General features: G+C 55.1%; 1 protein-coding gene across 3 annotated transcripts in view; it reads right to left on the bottom strand.

Moving 5' to 3' along the window:
• Positions 1-336: 336 nt before the first annotated feature.
• The window catches only part of HLCS (holocarboxylase synthetase), a 222,430-nt gene continuing 205,222 nt past the window's right edge, over positions 337-17,544 (bottom strand). For all 3 annotated transcript variants that reach the window (XM_051833635.2, XM_051833634.2, XM_051833636.2), the window contains exons 7-11: positions 15,988-16,055; positions 14,238-14,398; positions 9,154-9,268; positions 5,180-5,393; positions 337-3,650 (exon numbers count right to left, since the gene is read on the bottom strand). In XM_051833635.2, the coding sequence (XP_051689595.2) occupies positions 3,479-3,650; positions 5,180-5,393; positions 9,154-9,268; positions 14,238-14,398; positions 15,988-16,055 (730 nt within the window). In that variant the 3' untranslated portion in view covers positions 337-3,478. The remainder of the gene's footprint in view (positions 3,651-5,179; positions 5,394-9,153; positions 9,269-14,237; positions 14,399-15,987; positions 16,056-17,544) is intronic.

Genomic DNA, 17,544 nt, shown 5'->3' with positions numbered 1-17,544 from the left:
TCCATTCATATCTTTGTGCAGAAGTGAGCTGTGTGCGAAGGGCAGCCCCGAAAGCCCCAGCCCCTCGCCCCCACCCTTTTATCCTCCTCATCCCGGCCTCCCTGCACCCTAGGGTGGGGAGGGTCCTGCTTCTACCGTTCAGGGGTCGCCTTGGGGGCTGGCGCGGACACGGGCGAGAAAGAACACGCTCAGAATGACAGCAGCCCCAAGGGTTAGGGTTACCCGGGCGGCACTGTCCAGGCCCCTCCTCAAGCGCTGTATTACGAACCTGGAGCCACACAATGAAGCCAAAAGGCGAGCGGTTTCCACAAAAGAACAAGAAACGCTGTCAAAGAATCCAGAAGTTGTTAGAGCAAATTTATTTCTGACCTGTTTTAAAAGTTTTTTTTTTTGTTTTTTTTTTTTTTTACTTTTTGGGTTTTGCTACCTTTTCATTCTTTGGAGTAGTAAGATTTCTCTTTTGTATGACGCGTAATACCTTTGTCAAAAATACATAAAAGCCAAACACCAGCTTATTGCTTAGAAATACATACATATTCCTTACTATGTAAAATGATATTTATTTTGTAAAAATATGTTCAGATATGAATAAAAATACTGTAGCCAAAAGTAGTCGCCTCTTTTAAAAAATGAAACTTGTGGTCAAAATAAGGAGCCCACACTACAGAAAGTCGTAAAGTTTATTCCATAGACTTGCTTTTTATAGGCAATGGTTTAAAGTGAGTTTTCTGAGATGGCTCCTTGAAAAGCTAAAAATGCAAAAGGTTCAAACCTCCTCGAGTCTCAGAGCTGCATAGTAATCACCTGGGAACAAGGACTGGGGTTCTGAGGCTGGCTGGACCCAGGGCACCCCCACTCCTTGCGTGTTGCAACTGCAGGGCGGGGCTGGCTGTGTTCTCTGCACCCCAACACTAGGGTGAGGAGTGTCCATGCTGTGTGTGTCGGGGGTGAGGACCCCCCAGGCCAGTGCCCCCCACCCCGGGACCTGTGTCCCCACGGCAAGCAACACCAGGGTGCTGCAGGAGAACCCGCCAAGGATTTCACAGGAGATGCAAACCCTCTTCCTTCCAACCACCCCCGCACCCCCCGCCCCGCCCGATTCCCAGCGCCAGCAGGGGCCCCAGGATGCCCAGTTATCACCGCGTCCTGTGGGGGGGGGGGCACCTCCTGCGAGTGCCACTGAAATCGGCCACCAGTCCAGGAGGAGGACACCTCCCCTTTCACAAAACACGGCAGAGGGCAGAGGCATCAACACAGCTTGCAAGCGGGAGGGGAGCCCGGGCTCTCGCACCCACGCTCCTCCTGAGTCCAGGGTCCCATTTCAGAGAACGGGCAATGCAGTTTCTGTGAAGACTGAAGCTCCGTGGACCCTAGACGTGGGGTCGGGCAGCTCTGCCCCCCGTCCCGCGGTGCAGCAGGCAGCCGGGGGTCGGCCTCCGGCCCTTCGCTACGGAGCATGGTGCCGAGTCTTCGGTTCCCGGCAGGCAGGATCAGGCTCAGCAGAAAGAGGCCCTCTGCCCCCAGGCTGCCGTGTCCCCCCCGGGGAAGGCCGGGCTCCTGCTCACGCGAAGGCGGCGGCTCCACGGCGCAGGGCCACGCGGAAGGCCCGGACAGCTCCGTCTGCTCGGCCGCGGCCACACTTCATTAGTTTTCATTTACGGAAAGGAAATGAAATGATAACATTTCTTTTTCTCCCCCAAACGAAGAACTGTCCAGAATAGGACTTCGGCTTAAAACAAAATGCAGCATGTTTTTCATTAAATAATCCCCCACCGAAATTCAAACAGTAATGGTGGCAGCTCTGGGGATGGCTTGCCTTGCGTCACAAAGTCGGAGAGCTGCAGTCCGCAGTGTTAGCCCGGAGAGCTTTGTCCGCGGTGATATTTCACAGACACCCTCTCAGGGGTGAGTCCATTTTGCGATCCTGGGGTGGCGTGGACTTTTATTTAAACTTGTCACTAATTCTAAAAGAGGACTTGGGCGTTTCGGAGAGAGGGATTTATTTTTATTTTATTTTTGAGAAAAATAATTCTAATTGAAGCTTTACTTGCAAAAATTACGTTGGAAGTTCTTTTGAAGTTACATTTCCAAGAAATACATATTGGTTCGGTGTAGTTAACTAAACATGTTATTTTTTTTTTTCTTCCTGCGGGGCTGTCTGTGCCTGGCTGAAGGTAGACAGATTTTATATTGAAAACCGCAAGATTCTGGAACTAGCTGGACGGCCTAAGACCCGGATAAAGACGGTGCAGGTTTACAATGAGGGGATTTTGTTCAAAGCTGAGTGCTCCATCGAGTTTTCTTTCCACTCATTTCGGTTGGGGCTGGCAGGAAGAGGGAAAAGTGGACAAACACTGGCCTTTTCAGGCTGAAAAGCAGCGGGCCTGACTCCTAAGTTCAGCAGAGTCGGGAGCTACATGGAGAAAGCGTGCAGAACATCTGGCGGCAGCAAATGTGTATCAAAGGCTCGCTTTCTTTTGTTCTTCCATGGAGACTTGTAGCCCATCAGAACTTGAACGTCATCATTTAAAGCTACACACACACACACACACACACACACACACACGAGGGTGTTCACTATCAGTATTTTCTTTCTTGGCAATACAAGGAAAAGGGGGCCAAACAGGGACTTCCAGGTAAAATGCCATGCGTCCGACCTCCTGCGCACCGCAGGGACTTTCCAGTCTGCAGGCATGCTCCAAGTGGGCTTGACCCTGGCTAACCTCGCTTCCAAGCTCCCCACGCCCCCGGTGCGGCGGGCACGCGAGCCTTCACCTGCTAGAGCCACGCTGCCCGCTCCCCCTCCCCTGCACCTGCACGCAGCGCCCCGTCAACGCCTCGAGGTCTCGAATGTGATCCCACCTCTTCAGAGCGCGCAGTAAACCTGGGCTTGGCTAAGGAGAGCTCATAAAAGAACGTCAGAGTCATTAGCTGGCTTCCTCTGCCAGGTCACTGCCCCGGTCACCCGCCGCCCGAGAAGGGAGCTCCCGAGGACCGCCTTCCCCTTCCCTCATTCACAACAGTAACAACGATTAAGCACCACTGTGTGTGCTCCCTGGGTGCTGAGACCCAGTGACGCCACGCTGGCCTGGGCCCCACGTGGTTTCTGACTGTTTCTCAACAGCCTAGGGGTCAAGGTCTCTGCTCCGGAGAAAGCTCTGGCCCACCCCACCGCTGCTTCCATGTGCCACCCTCTCCCAGGGGTGAGCAGAGATACAACCTCGGTGAAGGCTCCGCCCACATGCATCTCCAGCTGCCGGCCCTCATCCCCAGGCATCCGTAAACACCCAAACGGCAACAGAACAAACCTCAGAGAGCGGATGGATAGGAAAAAAGGAAGAAAGGAAAAAATCTGCCTAGGTTACTTCTCCAGAGCCCTGGGAAGAGGGGAGGGGCAGCCAGGGCAGCGGCAGGGCAGCAGCAGGCCGGCGGGGTGGGGTGGCGGCGCCAGGCCCAGGCCCGGGTTCCCGGTCTGCAGCTACGGGTGCTTGGGGACGATGAGGTTGCGCAGCATGTCGAAGGAGTTGCCGTCCGGGTGCACAGTCACCACGTCCCCGTCCTGCCGGTGCACCTGCAGGAAGCCACAGTCATCCAGGCCCACGATGGACACCTCCGGCCCCTCGGCACCTCCCAGACGCACCTGCTGACCACTGAAAATGCAGAAGAGCCAGCAGTCACTGGGGACTGTCCACACGGAAAGACGGGGCCCGCGCGCCCCGTGGTTAACACGCAGCTGGCCGACCCGGTTCCTCCCTCGGTCCCCGGGATACCCCCCCAGGCTAGAGTCTCTCTCTTCTGCACATGTGACATCACCCCTCCTGATCCTGTGGTCATCTGTGTCGCCCTCTCCCACCCCTCCTCCCCGTCCCCGACATTAGGAAATACGTGCGACTCCACGCACAGCGTCCTGGAGACTGCGGGGAGACTCCCGCGGGGGAAGGAAGGCTCTGTCTTAGGGGAGAAAGTTGGGCCGCACCGACCGGGCGCGCCTCGTTCGGCTCCTCCTCCTCCTGACCATTTTCCACGGGTCTGCTCACGTCACAGCCTCATCAGCAGCTCTCAAAGGACAGAACTTCCTCCCCCGGGGTCTGCCTGGAAGAATTTCACATCCACAGGAAAGCTGGGCACATCCGTCCCTTCCCTTCTGCGGACACCAAAGGGCGTTTTCCGCATTTGCTTTCTCTGCACACACACGTGCGTGTCTGCAGGCTGCTCCATTTAAACACATGGGGCAGGCACGATGAACTCCTGTGCTTAAACGTCCTCGAACGTGGGGAACGTTGGTCTCCCAAGAGCCACGATGACCTCCCGGGAAGCCGTCATCACCAGGACCCTGCAGAAGGGGAACCTTGAGGTGGGGGGCGGCGCTCACCGTTACTAGCCTGTGGGATCTAATAAGCACCGCCCCTCAGGTCTGCTGCTCTTCCGTCTGCTTGTTTGTTTGAGGACTAGGCCGGTGACGCTTTGGAAGGGTCCTGGGTCAGCTGCCCGAGACCCCCGAGGTGGCTGTTGGAACCCAGAGTGCTGGGCCCCAGCCCCAGAATTTCCCATGTAGGGGGTCCAGGGCTGGCCCGCAGAACGTGGGTTTCTGACGAGGCCTCAGGTGAGGGTGCTGCCGCCACCTGGGGATCTCACTTTGAGAACTGCTGTTGTCTGGAAGCTTCCACGGCTGAGGAGATGTGACCCACTGTTTCCCCACGATCGGACTCCGATGACACCGGTTTCAAGCTCCCTCTGATCCCAGCATGAGACACAGAGGCCAGCGGGCCAGGCGATGCGGACTTGGGCGAGGTGGTGTCCAGCACGTTTCCCCAGCGGGGAAGGTAGAAATTAATAACTCTGACCAGTGCACAGTTCCTCATTTCCAGATACTGAGTTACCGGGTGGGCATTCGGCTCGCAGCCAGACGCCTGGGTTTGAGGCTCGGCTCTGCTCCCCATTCAGGCTTCTCAAATCCCTGAGTCCCTGCCACCCATGTGAGAGACCTGGATTGAATTCCCAGCTCCCAGGTTTGGTCTGGGCCAGTCTGGACCCTTGTGGGCACCTGGGGAGTGACTCTGTGGATGGACGCTCTCTGTCTACCTGCCTCTGTCTCTCGAATAAATATTTGAAAATGAAGGATACTGAACCACTGGTTTCATAAAGGGGTTGAAAAAGACGAAGTGGAGCCAGCACTGACCTGTGCACCCAGTATTTGTAATACAGGGGAAGAACGCCGTCGGGCCCTTCGTCCTGAAATGTGTCGATCAGCCGCTCCAGCGCCGTCGTGGCTCGCGCGATGAGACAGTCAGCTCTTAAGGGCTTCAGGTCCGCCTTGTGCTGCCGGTTGTATTCCGCCACAAGATCATTGATGCATATGGTAGGGTTGCTGTTCGTCACATTAAAGCCACAGCCTGGGCACAGACAAGACCATGAAAACCTAAGCACATCAAGAGAGTGGAGCCAGGGCCGGCGCCATGGCATAGCAGGTGAAGCTGCCACCTGCAGTGCCTGCATCCCATATGGGCGCCAGTTCAAGTCGCGGATTCTCCGCTTCCCTTCCAGCTCTCTGCTGTGGCCTGGGAAAGCAGTAGAAGATGGCTCAAGTCCTTGGGCCCCTGCCCACGTGGGAGACCCAGAGGAGGCTCCTGGCTTCTGGCTTCAGACTGGCGCAGCTCTGGCTGTTGCAAACAACTGGGGAGTGAACCAGCGGATGGAAGACCTCTCTTTCTCTGGACTTTCAAATAAATAAATCTTAAAAAAAAAAAAAAAAAAAAAAAAAAAAAGTGAGGGAGAGTGGTGCCATCCCACCTGGAAGAAAGGACACTTTCTTTTTTACTGACAGCTTCCTGCTCCCATGCCTTTGTTTCAATTTTTAAAAAGATTTTTCTATTTTATTTATTTGCAAGGCAGGGTAACAGAGAGAGAGAGAGGGAGAGAGAGGCAGAGACAGAGGGAAACAGGTAAGTCAGTTCACTCCCCAAATGCCTGCAACAGCCGGGGCTGGTGCCAGGTCAAAGTCAGAAGTCTGGAATTCCATCTGGGCGTGGGTGCAGAGGCCCAAGAACTTGGACCATCTTCCGCTGCTCTCCCAGGCATGTTAGCAGGGAGCCGGAGCAGCCGCTGGAGCAGCCGGGACTCGAACCAGCGCTCAGCTACGGGATGCCGGCGCTGCAGGTGGTATTAACTCTGCCACGGCGCGTGCCTCCTCCATTTCAAGATCATCACCACACAGAGTGGCTCCCTCCTTTATTATCTCGTTCAAGCGAGGAACATCTGAACCTCACTGCCACGCAGGTGACAAAAAGCCAAGCCACGCTTCAACTTAACCACGCAGAAGCCACCAACGGGACGAGCCTCTGACGACAATGGTGCCGCCAAGCCCAGGGGTGTAGATCTGCCCCGGGCCGGTAAGATGAAATCTCTTGTTCTTTCCTACTTGAACAACGTAGTGCAAGCTTGAAAAGGGAGCATTTCATTCCGGTCTTGAGGAGAGAACTCGGATCCAGAGATTTCAACCCCTGGTCTCGGCACAACCCCAGACACATCCCTTAATCCCTTCCCCTTGGAAGTCTCTGGGGCTAGGGTTACACCGCTGGCCGGGGGCCAGCCTGTGTTCAGGGGCTCCTTTCCGGGCTCCCCCACCCAGGCAGGCGTTAGGAGAGTGAGTTCCCAGGGCCGGGGGCTGAATCGGCTGCTGTGTGCGGGCCCCTAACCCCTCCACGCTCGCAGGGAGAGCTTAGCGTCGTCAGGAGAGCCAAACCTCAGCTTCCAGAAGGGCCCTGGCCCGGCCTCAAAGAGGCTTCAGTAAGAAATGAACGGCTGCAGGCGGCAGGCCGTGAGACGGCTGTGTTCACAGGGCCTAAGGCCAACGTGCCCACAACGTCTCCATGCAACAGTGCCGCGTGCAGGCGCAGCCTTCTTCCCTCAGTGTCCTGTTCTCAGTGTGAAGGGGACGACGGCTCAGCCTCGGGTTTTATTTATTATTTTTTTAAGTAGACTGGTTGCTAAAATACTAAGCAATGTAAATTACATCTGGAAAACACGAGTAATTGCAGCCACGGGGCAGAATTTGCAGTTGTTTGTCCATTCATCTAGCAACATTGACGATATCCGAGGTGCCCGCTGAAGGCAAGGCTTTAACCGCTATGGAGGCTGAAAGTTCTCCCTTGCATTCAGAAAATTCAAGGTTCTGGGGCCAGCATTGTGGTGTAATGGGCTAAGCTGCTGCCTGTAGCCCTGGTATCTCACATGGGCGCCGGTTCGAGTTCTGACAACTCCACTTCCGATCCAGCTCTCTGCTAAAGCATCTGGGAAAGCAGTGGAGGTGGCCTGGGTCCTTGGGCCCCTGCACCCACGTGTGAGACCTGGATGAAGCTCCTGGCTCCTGGCTTCATCCTGGCCCAGCCCTGGCTGTTGTGGCCATTTGGAGAGTGAACCAGCAGATGGAAGACGTCTCTGTATCTGTATCTCTCTCTCTCTCTTCTCTCTCTAACTCTGCCTTTCGAATACATAAAATAAATCTTTAAGCAATGAAAAAAGAAGTCCTGGGGTGGGCATTTGGCACAGTGCTTAAGATGCCCGGCTCCCATCTGAGAGTGCCTCGGGTCAGGGTCAAGTCTCGGCTTTGCCCCTGGTCCAGCTCCCTGCTCATGCACACCCTGGGAGGCAGCAGGTGTCGGCTCAAGAACTTGGGCCCCTCCACCTACGTGGGAGATCCAGATTGAGTTCTGGGCTCCTGGCTTTGGCCTGGCCCAGCCCTGGCTGTTGTGGGCATTTGGGGAGTGAACCAGAGGATGGAAGGTGTATCTCTGTCACTCCATCTGAGTGTGTGCACGCACTTTTCTGCCTTTCAAATAAATAAACAAACCAGGCCGGCGCCGCGGCTCAATAGGCTAATCCTCCGCCTAGTGGCGCCGGCACACTGGGTTCTAGTCCCAGTCGGGGCACCAGATTCTGTCCTGGTTGCCCCTCTTCCAGGCCAGCTCTCTGCTGTGGCCAGGGAGTGCAGTGGCAGTGGAGGATGGCCCAAGTGCTTGGGCCCTGCACCCCTGGGAGACCAGGATAAGCACTTGGCTCTTGGCTTCAGATCAACGCGGTGCACCGGCCTCAGCGTGCTGGCCACAGCGGCCATTGGAGGGTGACCAATGGCAAAAGGAAGACCTTTCTCTCTGTCTCTCTCTCTCACTGTCCACTCTGCCTGTAAAAAAAAAAAAAAAAAAAGAAAGAAAACAGAAAGTCCTAGGGAGAATGGTGACCTTGACCCTGTCCTTCCCAGCTCCAGAGAGCACCCCGTGTTGGCCACTCTGACTCAAAGTCACCCCCATGCTCCCACAGCCTTAAGAATTGAACAAAAGTTCTGGATTCTCCCCCAACAGGACAATGCTTCATTTTCCCGATGCTGATGAAATTCCTGGGCTCCCTAGAGCCATCCATGTGGACCTCACTCGGGAATCTCCGCATCCAGCCCCAGTACTCCTCTGAGGACAGGAAGCAGGCTGCAAGGGTCTGAGCAACTTGCCCAGATAAGACTGACAGTTGGTAGCAGTGTTGGATAGAGAAGCCTTGTGTTATCTGGCTGGCACTTCCAACACAGTACTGTGTGTTACCATCCATGACTGACTGAACGCCAACACAGACCCAGTGGGCATTAGGGAGGGTGCTGGCCGCTGCGATGACCAGGGCCCAGCAGCCTCTCAGATGGCCTCTGAGTCCTTCTCCTGCCTGGCCCGGATGAGCTGTGGGGAAACGGGGTTCTGTGCCCCACCTGACCCGCCTGGAGTTCCTTCTGTAGGTTAAACAAGAAGACAATGTTTTCACGGCCCAGGAGGGTCAAAGAACAAGGTGAGACCACGAGGAGGACTGTCTTAGCAAACTGTATTTTCTTATCACAAAGCGGTGTATTAAATGTACACGTCACCACTGCGAGCTGAATGAGCAGCAGATTATGAGAGGGACTGGACACCAGCTTGGTGGTTTCCATGACCGCAGATAGGAGATGCTAAGCCCTTGGAAGCGATTTCAACCATTCTGGGCCTCTGTGAATACAGGTCATACTCTGTGAACTACAAACAAGACCGGCAGGAATGGTGACCCCAACGCAGGCGTGCGTAAATCCCTTTTATCCTGGTTTTGAAAATCTAAAACTGCCGCGGGAAAGGCTTTAACACTTACCAATAAGTATATAAAATGTTTCTCCCACAAGCGTGGAATTAACCAGAACTCCGCCGATCTTCATGAGGTCGCTGTAATAAATATCGTTGGGCCACTTCACTCGCAAGTTGATATCCTAAAGGCAAAGTCTGCGTGTTACTTGAGCAGTCACGGGACACGACGCGCGCAGGCAAAGGCATCAGCCGAGGAGAGGGGCAGGACGCTCCCGAAACCGATGCAGCGTGGGCCTTGTCCTCCCTCCTTTTTCAGACACCGAACACTTCTTTGGGACAATCCAATGTGAAAGTACCTCCCGAGGCCAGGAAAGGAAGACCTCAAGAACATATTCAGCATAAATCCCAGCATCCTCTCACCCCCGCCCCCACCCGCCTCTGTCTCTCATCATGAAAAACATCTTCTGTCCACTTCGTTCAGTATCTCAAGGTCAACAACAGCCACCGCAGATTGTCTGCCATGCGCTATGGATCATCGATCACGTGTGTAGTGACAGGGGCCGGGAAGGTATAATACTCTCAGGGTTCCTGTGAAATTGCCCTCAGACGAATCACCTTCATAAAAGGCAGGTAGACGTGTCTAGAGCAGAAGGCTATGGAGACACAGAGGAGGAGCTTGTTTTACTGAGTGGTTACAGAAAGCCTCAGAACTGCCCTCCGTCAACCTGGGGGATGCACATGGACTTGTCACGTGACCCGCTGCCTCTCCCTCCTGAGGAATGGGGCTGAGGGGCATCTGCCTGGATTCCAAAGTGGAAATGGAGCCAGAGTGGACACTGCCTTGCCCACCAAGACCTCCACCTACCTGTGACTCTGAAGTTGCGATATGCAAACTGGGTCAGGCTGCGGGAGTGCCAGAACTCTCCAGGCTTCTGAGGCCGGGGGCTGGAGGCACATTGTGCCACATGTGCATAAAGGAAGCTCGTCTACACATGTGGGGCTGGAAGAGGCACTCAGCAACATGAAGCCCGGAGACCAGAGAAGGGCTGGTGGCCTCCCCGTGCTGCGGGGCTGGGCCTCCTGTGCTGCTGGCCATGCCCAGCGCCGCACCAGTCTCCTTGCCACTGACACTGAACCCAGTGCTGCTTCCGGGACAGCCCTACTGAACAGAGGAAGAAATTGAAGTCTGAGGAGAGGACGTGGCCTGCCGGAAGTGGCAGGGCTGGGATCCACAGCCAGGCTTTCTGGGGCAGGAGTTTGGCCCCTGCTGGGATGGCAGCGTCCCACCTCAGGGCGCCCGGGCTCATGTCCCAGCTTCACTCCTGATTCCAGCTTCCTATCAGCTGCAGACCCTGGGAACGGGCAGTGACGGCTCAAGTACGTGGGTCTCTGCCACTCACGGGGAGACCTGGATGGAGTTCCCGGCTCCCCGTCTCAGCCCCCACCACTGTAGGCATTTGGGGAGTGACCCAGCAGATGGGGGCTTACTCTGTCTCTCCAATGCAGACATTTTTTTTTTTTTTTTGACAGGCGGAGTGGACAGTGAGAGAGAGAGACAGAGAGAAAGGTCTTCCTTTTGCCGTTAGTTCACCCTCCAATGGCCGCTGCGGCCGGTGTACTGCGCTGATCCGATGGCAGGAGCCAGGTACTTATCCTGGTCTCCCATGGGGTGCAGGGCCCAAGCACTTGGGCCATCCTCCACTGCACTCCCTGGCCACAGCAGAGAGCTGGCCTGGAAGAGGGGCAACCGGGACAGAATCCAGCACCCCGACTGGGACTAGAACCCGGTGTGCCGGTGCCGCAAGGCAGAGGATTAGCCTAGTGAGCCGCAGCACCGGCTCTGCTGGGCAATATTGAGAGGCAGTTCTGGTTGTCCCAGACTTGGGGGGAGTACTGGCTGGCACCCAGGGGTGCTGCTCCACCTATAACGCATAGGACGGCCTCCATGGTATTCACAGCGTCCAGGGAGAGAAACTCAGGAGCAGAGATCTGCAGCCTGGAGACCTGGGTCTTTGTCACTCTCCCAAGTTGCCTTTCTTTCTCCTCTCTTGCTCCCCTGCTCCCAGCTGTGCCCACCACACTGGCAGGGTACCCAAAGCTCCGACACAATCCCTCCACCCTGTGTGCGTAGGCCTAGTTAGCGAAGGAAGCAGCTCATGACACATGGGGGCCTCACACATACAAGAGAAAGGCACCGTGCTTATTTTTCATCTCAAACGTGGATTCAAGTAGTTACAGCAACCCTTCCATGTATGCAGCTGCTTTTAGAAGTCAGTGGAAGGGACAGGTGTCTGGCCTAGTGGCTAAGATGCCAGTGGGGATGCCCACTTCCCATAGCAGAGGGCCTGGGTTTGAGTCCTGGCTCCACTTCTGATTCCAGCTGCCTGCTAAGGCACACCTGAGAGGCAGCAGGTGACGGTTCAAGCACTTGGGTTCCTGCCACCTACGTGGGAGATCCAGGTGGAGTTCCTGGCTTCTGGCTTCAGCCTGGTCCAGCCTTGGCTGTTGCACGCATGTGGAGAGTAGATTAGTGGACAGAGATTTCTGTCTTTTCTTCTCTGCCTTTCACACAAATTAATAAACAGGGACCTCCCCTCCCCTCCCCTCCCCTCCCCGCCCCTGCCCTGCCCTCCCCTCTCCTCTTCTCTCTCTCTCTCTCTTTCTCTGTCATTATCCCTTTCAAACAAACAAATAAATAAATGGTTTGTTCTTAAAAAGATGCAGAGAAGAGGGGAGGTGCAGGGACCAGGGTGGAAGGGAGGGTGCAGCAGCCCCGCAGGGACTTTGCAAACAGGAGCAGGTGGCCCCCAGTGAGCTGTGGAGGCCATGGAGAGCCATGGAACGAGGCTGTCTCTGGTCTGCGGGCAGTGGTCATGATCTGTGTGCTGATGGTGACATCTAGCTAGGGACAAGTTGGGGCCCAAGTGAAGGCCACAAGAAAAGTGAGCTATACCTGACCGGGGCCTATGCCAGTCGTTCAGGGAAACAATAAACCCACAAAGTCAACGTCGCATCTCAGAGAAGGGACTGAGACAGGCGACTGTGGATCTGGGAGAACTTTGGTGGCAGCCTCCTAAGGAGGACGGAGGCCCCTCGAGACCCCCACCCGACCCCCAACCCCGCACCACTGAGGGCAAGCTTCCCACCTCCCTCCAGTCCATCTGCCCCCAGTGCCTGGCACAGCATCCCACCAGGCTAATGAGTGAGGCTACAAGGTCAAAATCAAAGCCATGAACAAGCTCAACACACTCATTTAACATTTTAGATTCACTATGTGCATTAAAATGTACTTCAAGAAGTTGGTGGAAATGGATTTAAAAGATACGTTTACTTTGGTGCAAAAAAACAGGAATGCAGGCACAGTTTTTTCATAATATGCATTTCCGTGAACTGTGTGAAGACCTCTCGGAATGCATGGATCTCAACATTCCTTTGCACCAAAACAAACATCTTTTAATTCCATTTCCCGCCAACAGTATGCTTGCATTTTCCTGTCGCTAGCGTTAAAAATAGCTTCTCCAGCGACAGAACTTCGCATTGTTAACAGCTTCCTGTGAATCGGAGTGGCCAGCTCAGGGGCTGCGGACCAGCACTGGGTGTCCTACAGCAAGCGAGGGCCGTGCCTGGCAGTAAGTGTCCGTGACAGTGACTTCTGGAATTTCCGGGAACATGGACTGCGGGGTTGTCTGTGTCTGTGGAACACAGAGAGGCACACGCACACACAGGGAACATGAGGCTGTGCCATGTGGGGAGGATTTGAACACCAAGGACGGACTCCTGAGTCTCCTTTGAGCTCTGTGCTCTTAACATCTTGCTTCAGGATTCAATATAATCTTTTCTTTTTTTTAAAAGTTTTACATGGCAGCTATAGGTGGTGGGAGGCAGGGGAGGAATCCCTTTTTCATATCCACGTGAGATTCTTCCAGGAGCCTTTTGTGTATGTGTGGGATGCACGGGGAGCAGAGCTCAAATATGGAAGAAAAGGCTTCTTTTTTTTTTTTTTTTTTTTTTTGACAGGCAGAGTGGACAGTGAGAGAGAGAGACAGAGAGAAAGGTCTTCCTTTGCCGTTGGTTCACCCTCCAATGGCCGCTGTGGCCGGCGCACCACACTGATCCGATGGCAGGAGCCAGGTACTTCCTCCTGGTCTCCCATGCGGGTGCAGGGCCCAAGCACTTGGGCCATCCTCCACTGCACTCCCTGGCCACAGCAGAGAGCTGGCCTGGAAGAGGAGCAACCGGGATAGAATCCGGCGCCCCGACCGGGACTAGAACCCGGCGTGCCGGCACCGCAAGGTGGAGGATTAGCCTAGTGAGCCACGGCGCTGGCTCTTTCTCTTCTTAAAGACTTATTTATTTATTTGAAGGGCAGAGTTACAGAGAAGGACAGAAAGAGAGAGAGAAAAAGAGAGAGAGATCTTCCATCTGCCCATTCATTCCACAAATGGCTGCAACAGCTTGGGCTAGTCCAGGCTGAAGCCAGGAGTCAGGAGTGTCTTCCAGGTCTCCCACATGGGTGAAGGGGCCCAAGGATTTGGGCCTACTGCTTTCCCAAGTGCATTAGCAGGAAGCTGACAGCTGGGACATGAACCAGCACTCATAGAGGATGCTGGCACTGCAGGTGGCAGCTTAACCAGCCACGCCACAGCGCCAGCCCCTCTTCTTAATGACTGACACCAAATCATCTGGCAGTGATAATGGTGCAGGCACATCTCTCCTGACAGCTGGGGACGAGGGTCCCAAACAGCCCAGGATGTTGAACGTGGTCAACCGCAGACAAAGTCTGAGGAGCACAGACTACAGGATTTAGATAAGGTCAGAAATGGGAAGGATTTTGGGGTCTCTAAAATAAGACATTCAACAGAAAACACAAACAGCTCCCATCCACTCCGACACCCAAGAATCATCCAAAGTTGTAAAAGGTGTGTCCTTATCAGGGTATCTGAGAATCAGGAGACCCAGGGATCCGGTGACCCCGAGGCAGCAGTGGCACCTGGGGGCGTTCTCACAACGCCAACAGCACTTGGCCGCCAGCTCTGGCGAGGGCAGGTAGAGGCTCAGTCCCACCGAGCGACCAAGCGGACATGGGCTCCACACACAAACGAGCCGGATCCTGCACGTTTCCAGGAGGCAGTGACTGTCCGCGGTACTCACCTGATACTCGGGGATGGCCCTGACCGCTTCCACGACGGCCAGCGACATCAGATGCTGCACGAAGGGGATCCTCTGTCCCAGCGGGGACCTCAGCGGGATGGAGACCAGCAGCGTGGAAAGGGCGCATCCCGCGGGGCTCAGCCAAGCATTGCGTCCTCGCCCTGCAACACAGGCCCTGCTGGTCACAGGGACGGCCTCGGCCGCGTGCACAGGACAGCCCTCCCACCGGAATCCGCCTGCACTTCTTACAGTTACTGTGGGGCTACTGGGCTTGACTCAGGAGGAGAAAAGCGACTCAAAACTGGAGGGTCTGTGGCCGAGGAGGTTTCCAATAATTAGCACCACGTCCGCTCTCTGTGGCCCACCGTTCACGCTGCGATGATTCGCGGCCTCACAGTGTGTATCACTCTAAGCTTCATACTCGCCACAGGGCCGTGCAGGCGACAACAGAGTGGCTGGGAAACCACAGTGAACCTATACCGACCCACGCCAAGTTCTGGGAACTATATTTTAGAGGTGCCCCCTCTGGCATAGCCTGGCAAATGTATTAGAAACCATAGCTGCACACCCTAAATGGAGAAATTGTCTGGCACATGGATTACGTTTCAGTAAAACTGTTTAAAGGGAAAAAAAAAAAAAAAAAAAGATCCCGGCTTCCTGCACCCTGGGAAGCAGCAGGGGATGGCCTAAGTACCTGGGCCCCTGCCACCCACATTGGAGACCCGGATGGAGTTCCTGGCTCCAGGCTTTGGCCTGGCCCAACCCCAGCTGTTGCCGGGATTTGGCAAGTAAACCAGCGCATGAAAGGTCTCTCTCTTTCTCTTTGTTTCTGTTTCTCTGCCTTTCAAATTAAAAATGAAAATAAATAAATGGAAAAGGAGTTTTTCAAAAAGATCCCTCATATTAACTCGGTAAGTTGTTCCTTTTCCTGAAGCAGAATTCAGGAAAATAAAACAATCAAAATGAGAGGTACACTTAATTGAAGTCCGTACTGAGTCCCATAGCTTTTGATAAAATGAATTTCTTTTTTCTCTTTGACTTATGTTCCAAAGACAGATCCAAGGGAAAGAATTGGGAAACAGTAGATTCCTTATTTCTTTGCTTCCTTTGAGAAAAACCACAGGAGCCTCCAAGAGCTAAAAAGTACACGTGGGTTGCCCTGGTGCTGCCGGCTGGGGGCAGGGGCCAGCCATCCGCCGGGTCCCACCAGGTGCCCCTGCACAGACCGGGGAAGGAACTGCTCCAGGCCAGGCCCTAGGTGGGTGTTGGGAGGACCTGGGCTCTCAGCTCCAGCGCCTGCAGGTGTGTACACCCTGAGCGGTGCTCTGCTTTCCTTCCGGGTCAGTCTGTGGATGGGCACTGCACGTGCAGCGGGGGTGGGGCCTGGCAAGCCACAGGCTCCTCCTGTGACAGCCAGCACAGGCCCGGGAGGCACCTCCTGGGGAACCTCCAGAAAGGAAATGCCCTGAGAACACAGCCACGAGCCAGTGTGCGAGGGAGGAGAACGTCCAAGTTGTAGGGAAGCGGGTGTGCCAGCCACCACGGGCGAATGTCAAGTGACTGACAGGCACCATCCTCCAAGAGAAAGCCTTCACTGTGCCCAGGCTGCACCTGCCCAGTCGCCGTTTCCTGCCCTCTCCCTACGTCCCAGGAAGTCATGGAAACAGAGTCCAAGCCCCAGCTGCTGCGCCCGAGCGTCACAGATTCCAGGAGAGAAGAGTTAACGGCAACGTCACGAACGATGACTGACCTTTGCCCTGGGTTTGCCGGACCGCGATGGCTATTAAACCCATTTCCGGTGGCATCTCAAACATCAACCTGCAAATGAGGGGAAAGACCGGTCAGCCAGAACCGCCAGAACAGGACACAGGCGCTCAGACAGGAGGGGGCCGGCATCTGCGTTCACCTGCGGGGCTGTGGCCAGGGAAGAGCCCGCTTCCCGCTCCAACCCTGGGCAGAAAAGCAAGGCCAGGAGGGACAGTCCCTCTCCCGGGGGACGCCCCTGTGGTGAGAATCCTTGCAAAAGGGTGAACCAAAAAGGCGGGGGAGGAGAGCGTGGCAGGTGTACCTGCCTGAGCTTTATCCCGTTTACCTAAGGCTGGGTTCGTTGACATTTCCCCAGAACATCTTATCAAGGTCCCCCTTCTTCGAGTGACAACCTAGCAATCGCCAACATTTGTTCCTACTTACGGTGCGTTTCTGTTCAAACGGCCAAAATCCAATCGCCACAGAAGTTTCTGATTACTCAGAAAGCCAATATGGTGGCAATAAAGCCGTTTAAAAGACACACTATCCCCTGAGAACTAATTATGCCTTAACTCTCGTAAATAAATCCACACCTTCTGAGAACTACGGACAGCATCACTGCAGGCTGCGGGTCTGCTTTTAAAACGGTTTCATTTAAAAGAACACAAAGTTCCCTGCGGGGGAGAGGTACGGATGGGCTGCATCTCCACAGACTTCTTCTCTGTACCGGGGAAAAACACCCCAAACCCTCACTGGGAACCGTCTCCAAGTTCCACCGCACCTATTTTAACTCGGTGCGGGGACAGCTTCCTCCGGGGTCCCGGCGGTTCCTGATCGGGGATAGAGCACACGCAGTGCCTGGTAGCACTGATTAAACACAGCCCGAGCCCGAGTCAGGTTCCCTCACTTGTCGGTGCAGCTGGAAGGGCCCCTTTGGAAGGGGCGTGGCAGGGGCCGGGGCCAGGGCCGGAGTGGGGGGGTGAGGACGGCCTGGAATTTTGCATTCACCAGAGCTTCCACTACAGGGTTTGGAGTGTTCCACAGCATGGGGGACGTTAAAGGAGCAACCCGGCTCTCTTCCACGCTCAAGGAAGCGGGTGGACCTTCATAAATAGCTGGAGCTCCCAGCAACAGAAGAGCAGAGACAAGCTACACAGTGCCCCCTGCACACCGCAGGCTCACGGAGCTCTGTCTGCCCCTGCATGAGGGGCACAGTTAGGAAAGCAGAGCCCCGAGGGTCCCTGATGGGTGAAGAAGGTCGTGCAGGGCTGTGCTGGTGGGACGGTCGTCTCCCCACTCCCCAGCCCCGGCTGCTGCAGCAGGCATGGGGCACTCCGGGCAAGCCGTCCGTGTGCCAGTCCCTCTTCCATCGTGCATGAAATACAGCCCAGGACGTATTTCTCTTGGACACTGTGAATGACTCATTGAGATGGGGTGTGCCCATGCTTCGCTGGGCCCCGAGAATAAAGCGTCCCTTTCTTGTGCCGGCCCGGCAGCAAGGCCTGAGAAGGATTCTTTGTCCACGCTGGGAGCTAACATTGTCTTCCAGGAGTGCTTGCTC

This window comes from Oryctolagus cuniculus, chromosome 4, assembly GCF_964237555.1.
Source record: "Oryctolagus cuniculus chromosome 4, mOryCun1.1, whole genome shotgun sequence".
Lineage (NCBI taxonomy): Eukaryota > Metazoa > Chordata > Mammalia > Lagomorpha > Leporidae > Oryctolagus > Oryctolagus cuniculus.
The sequence above is the reverse complement of the archived record's forward strand: the minus strand, read 5'-3'. Positions and strand labels throughout refer to the sequence as shown.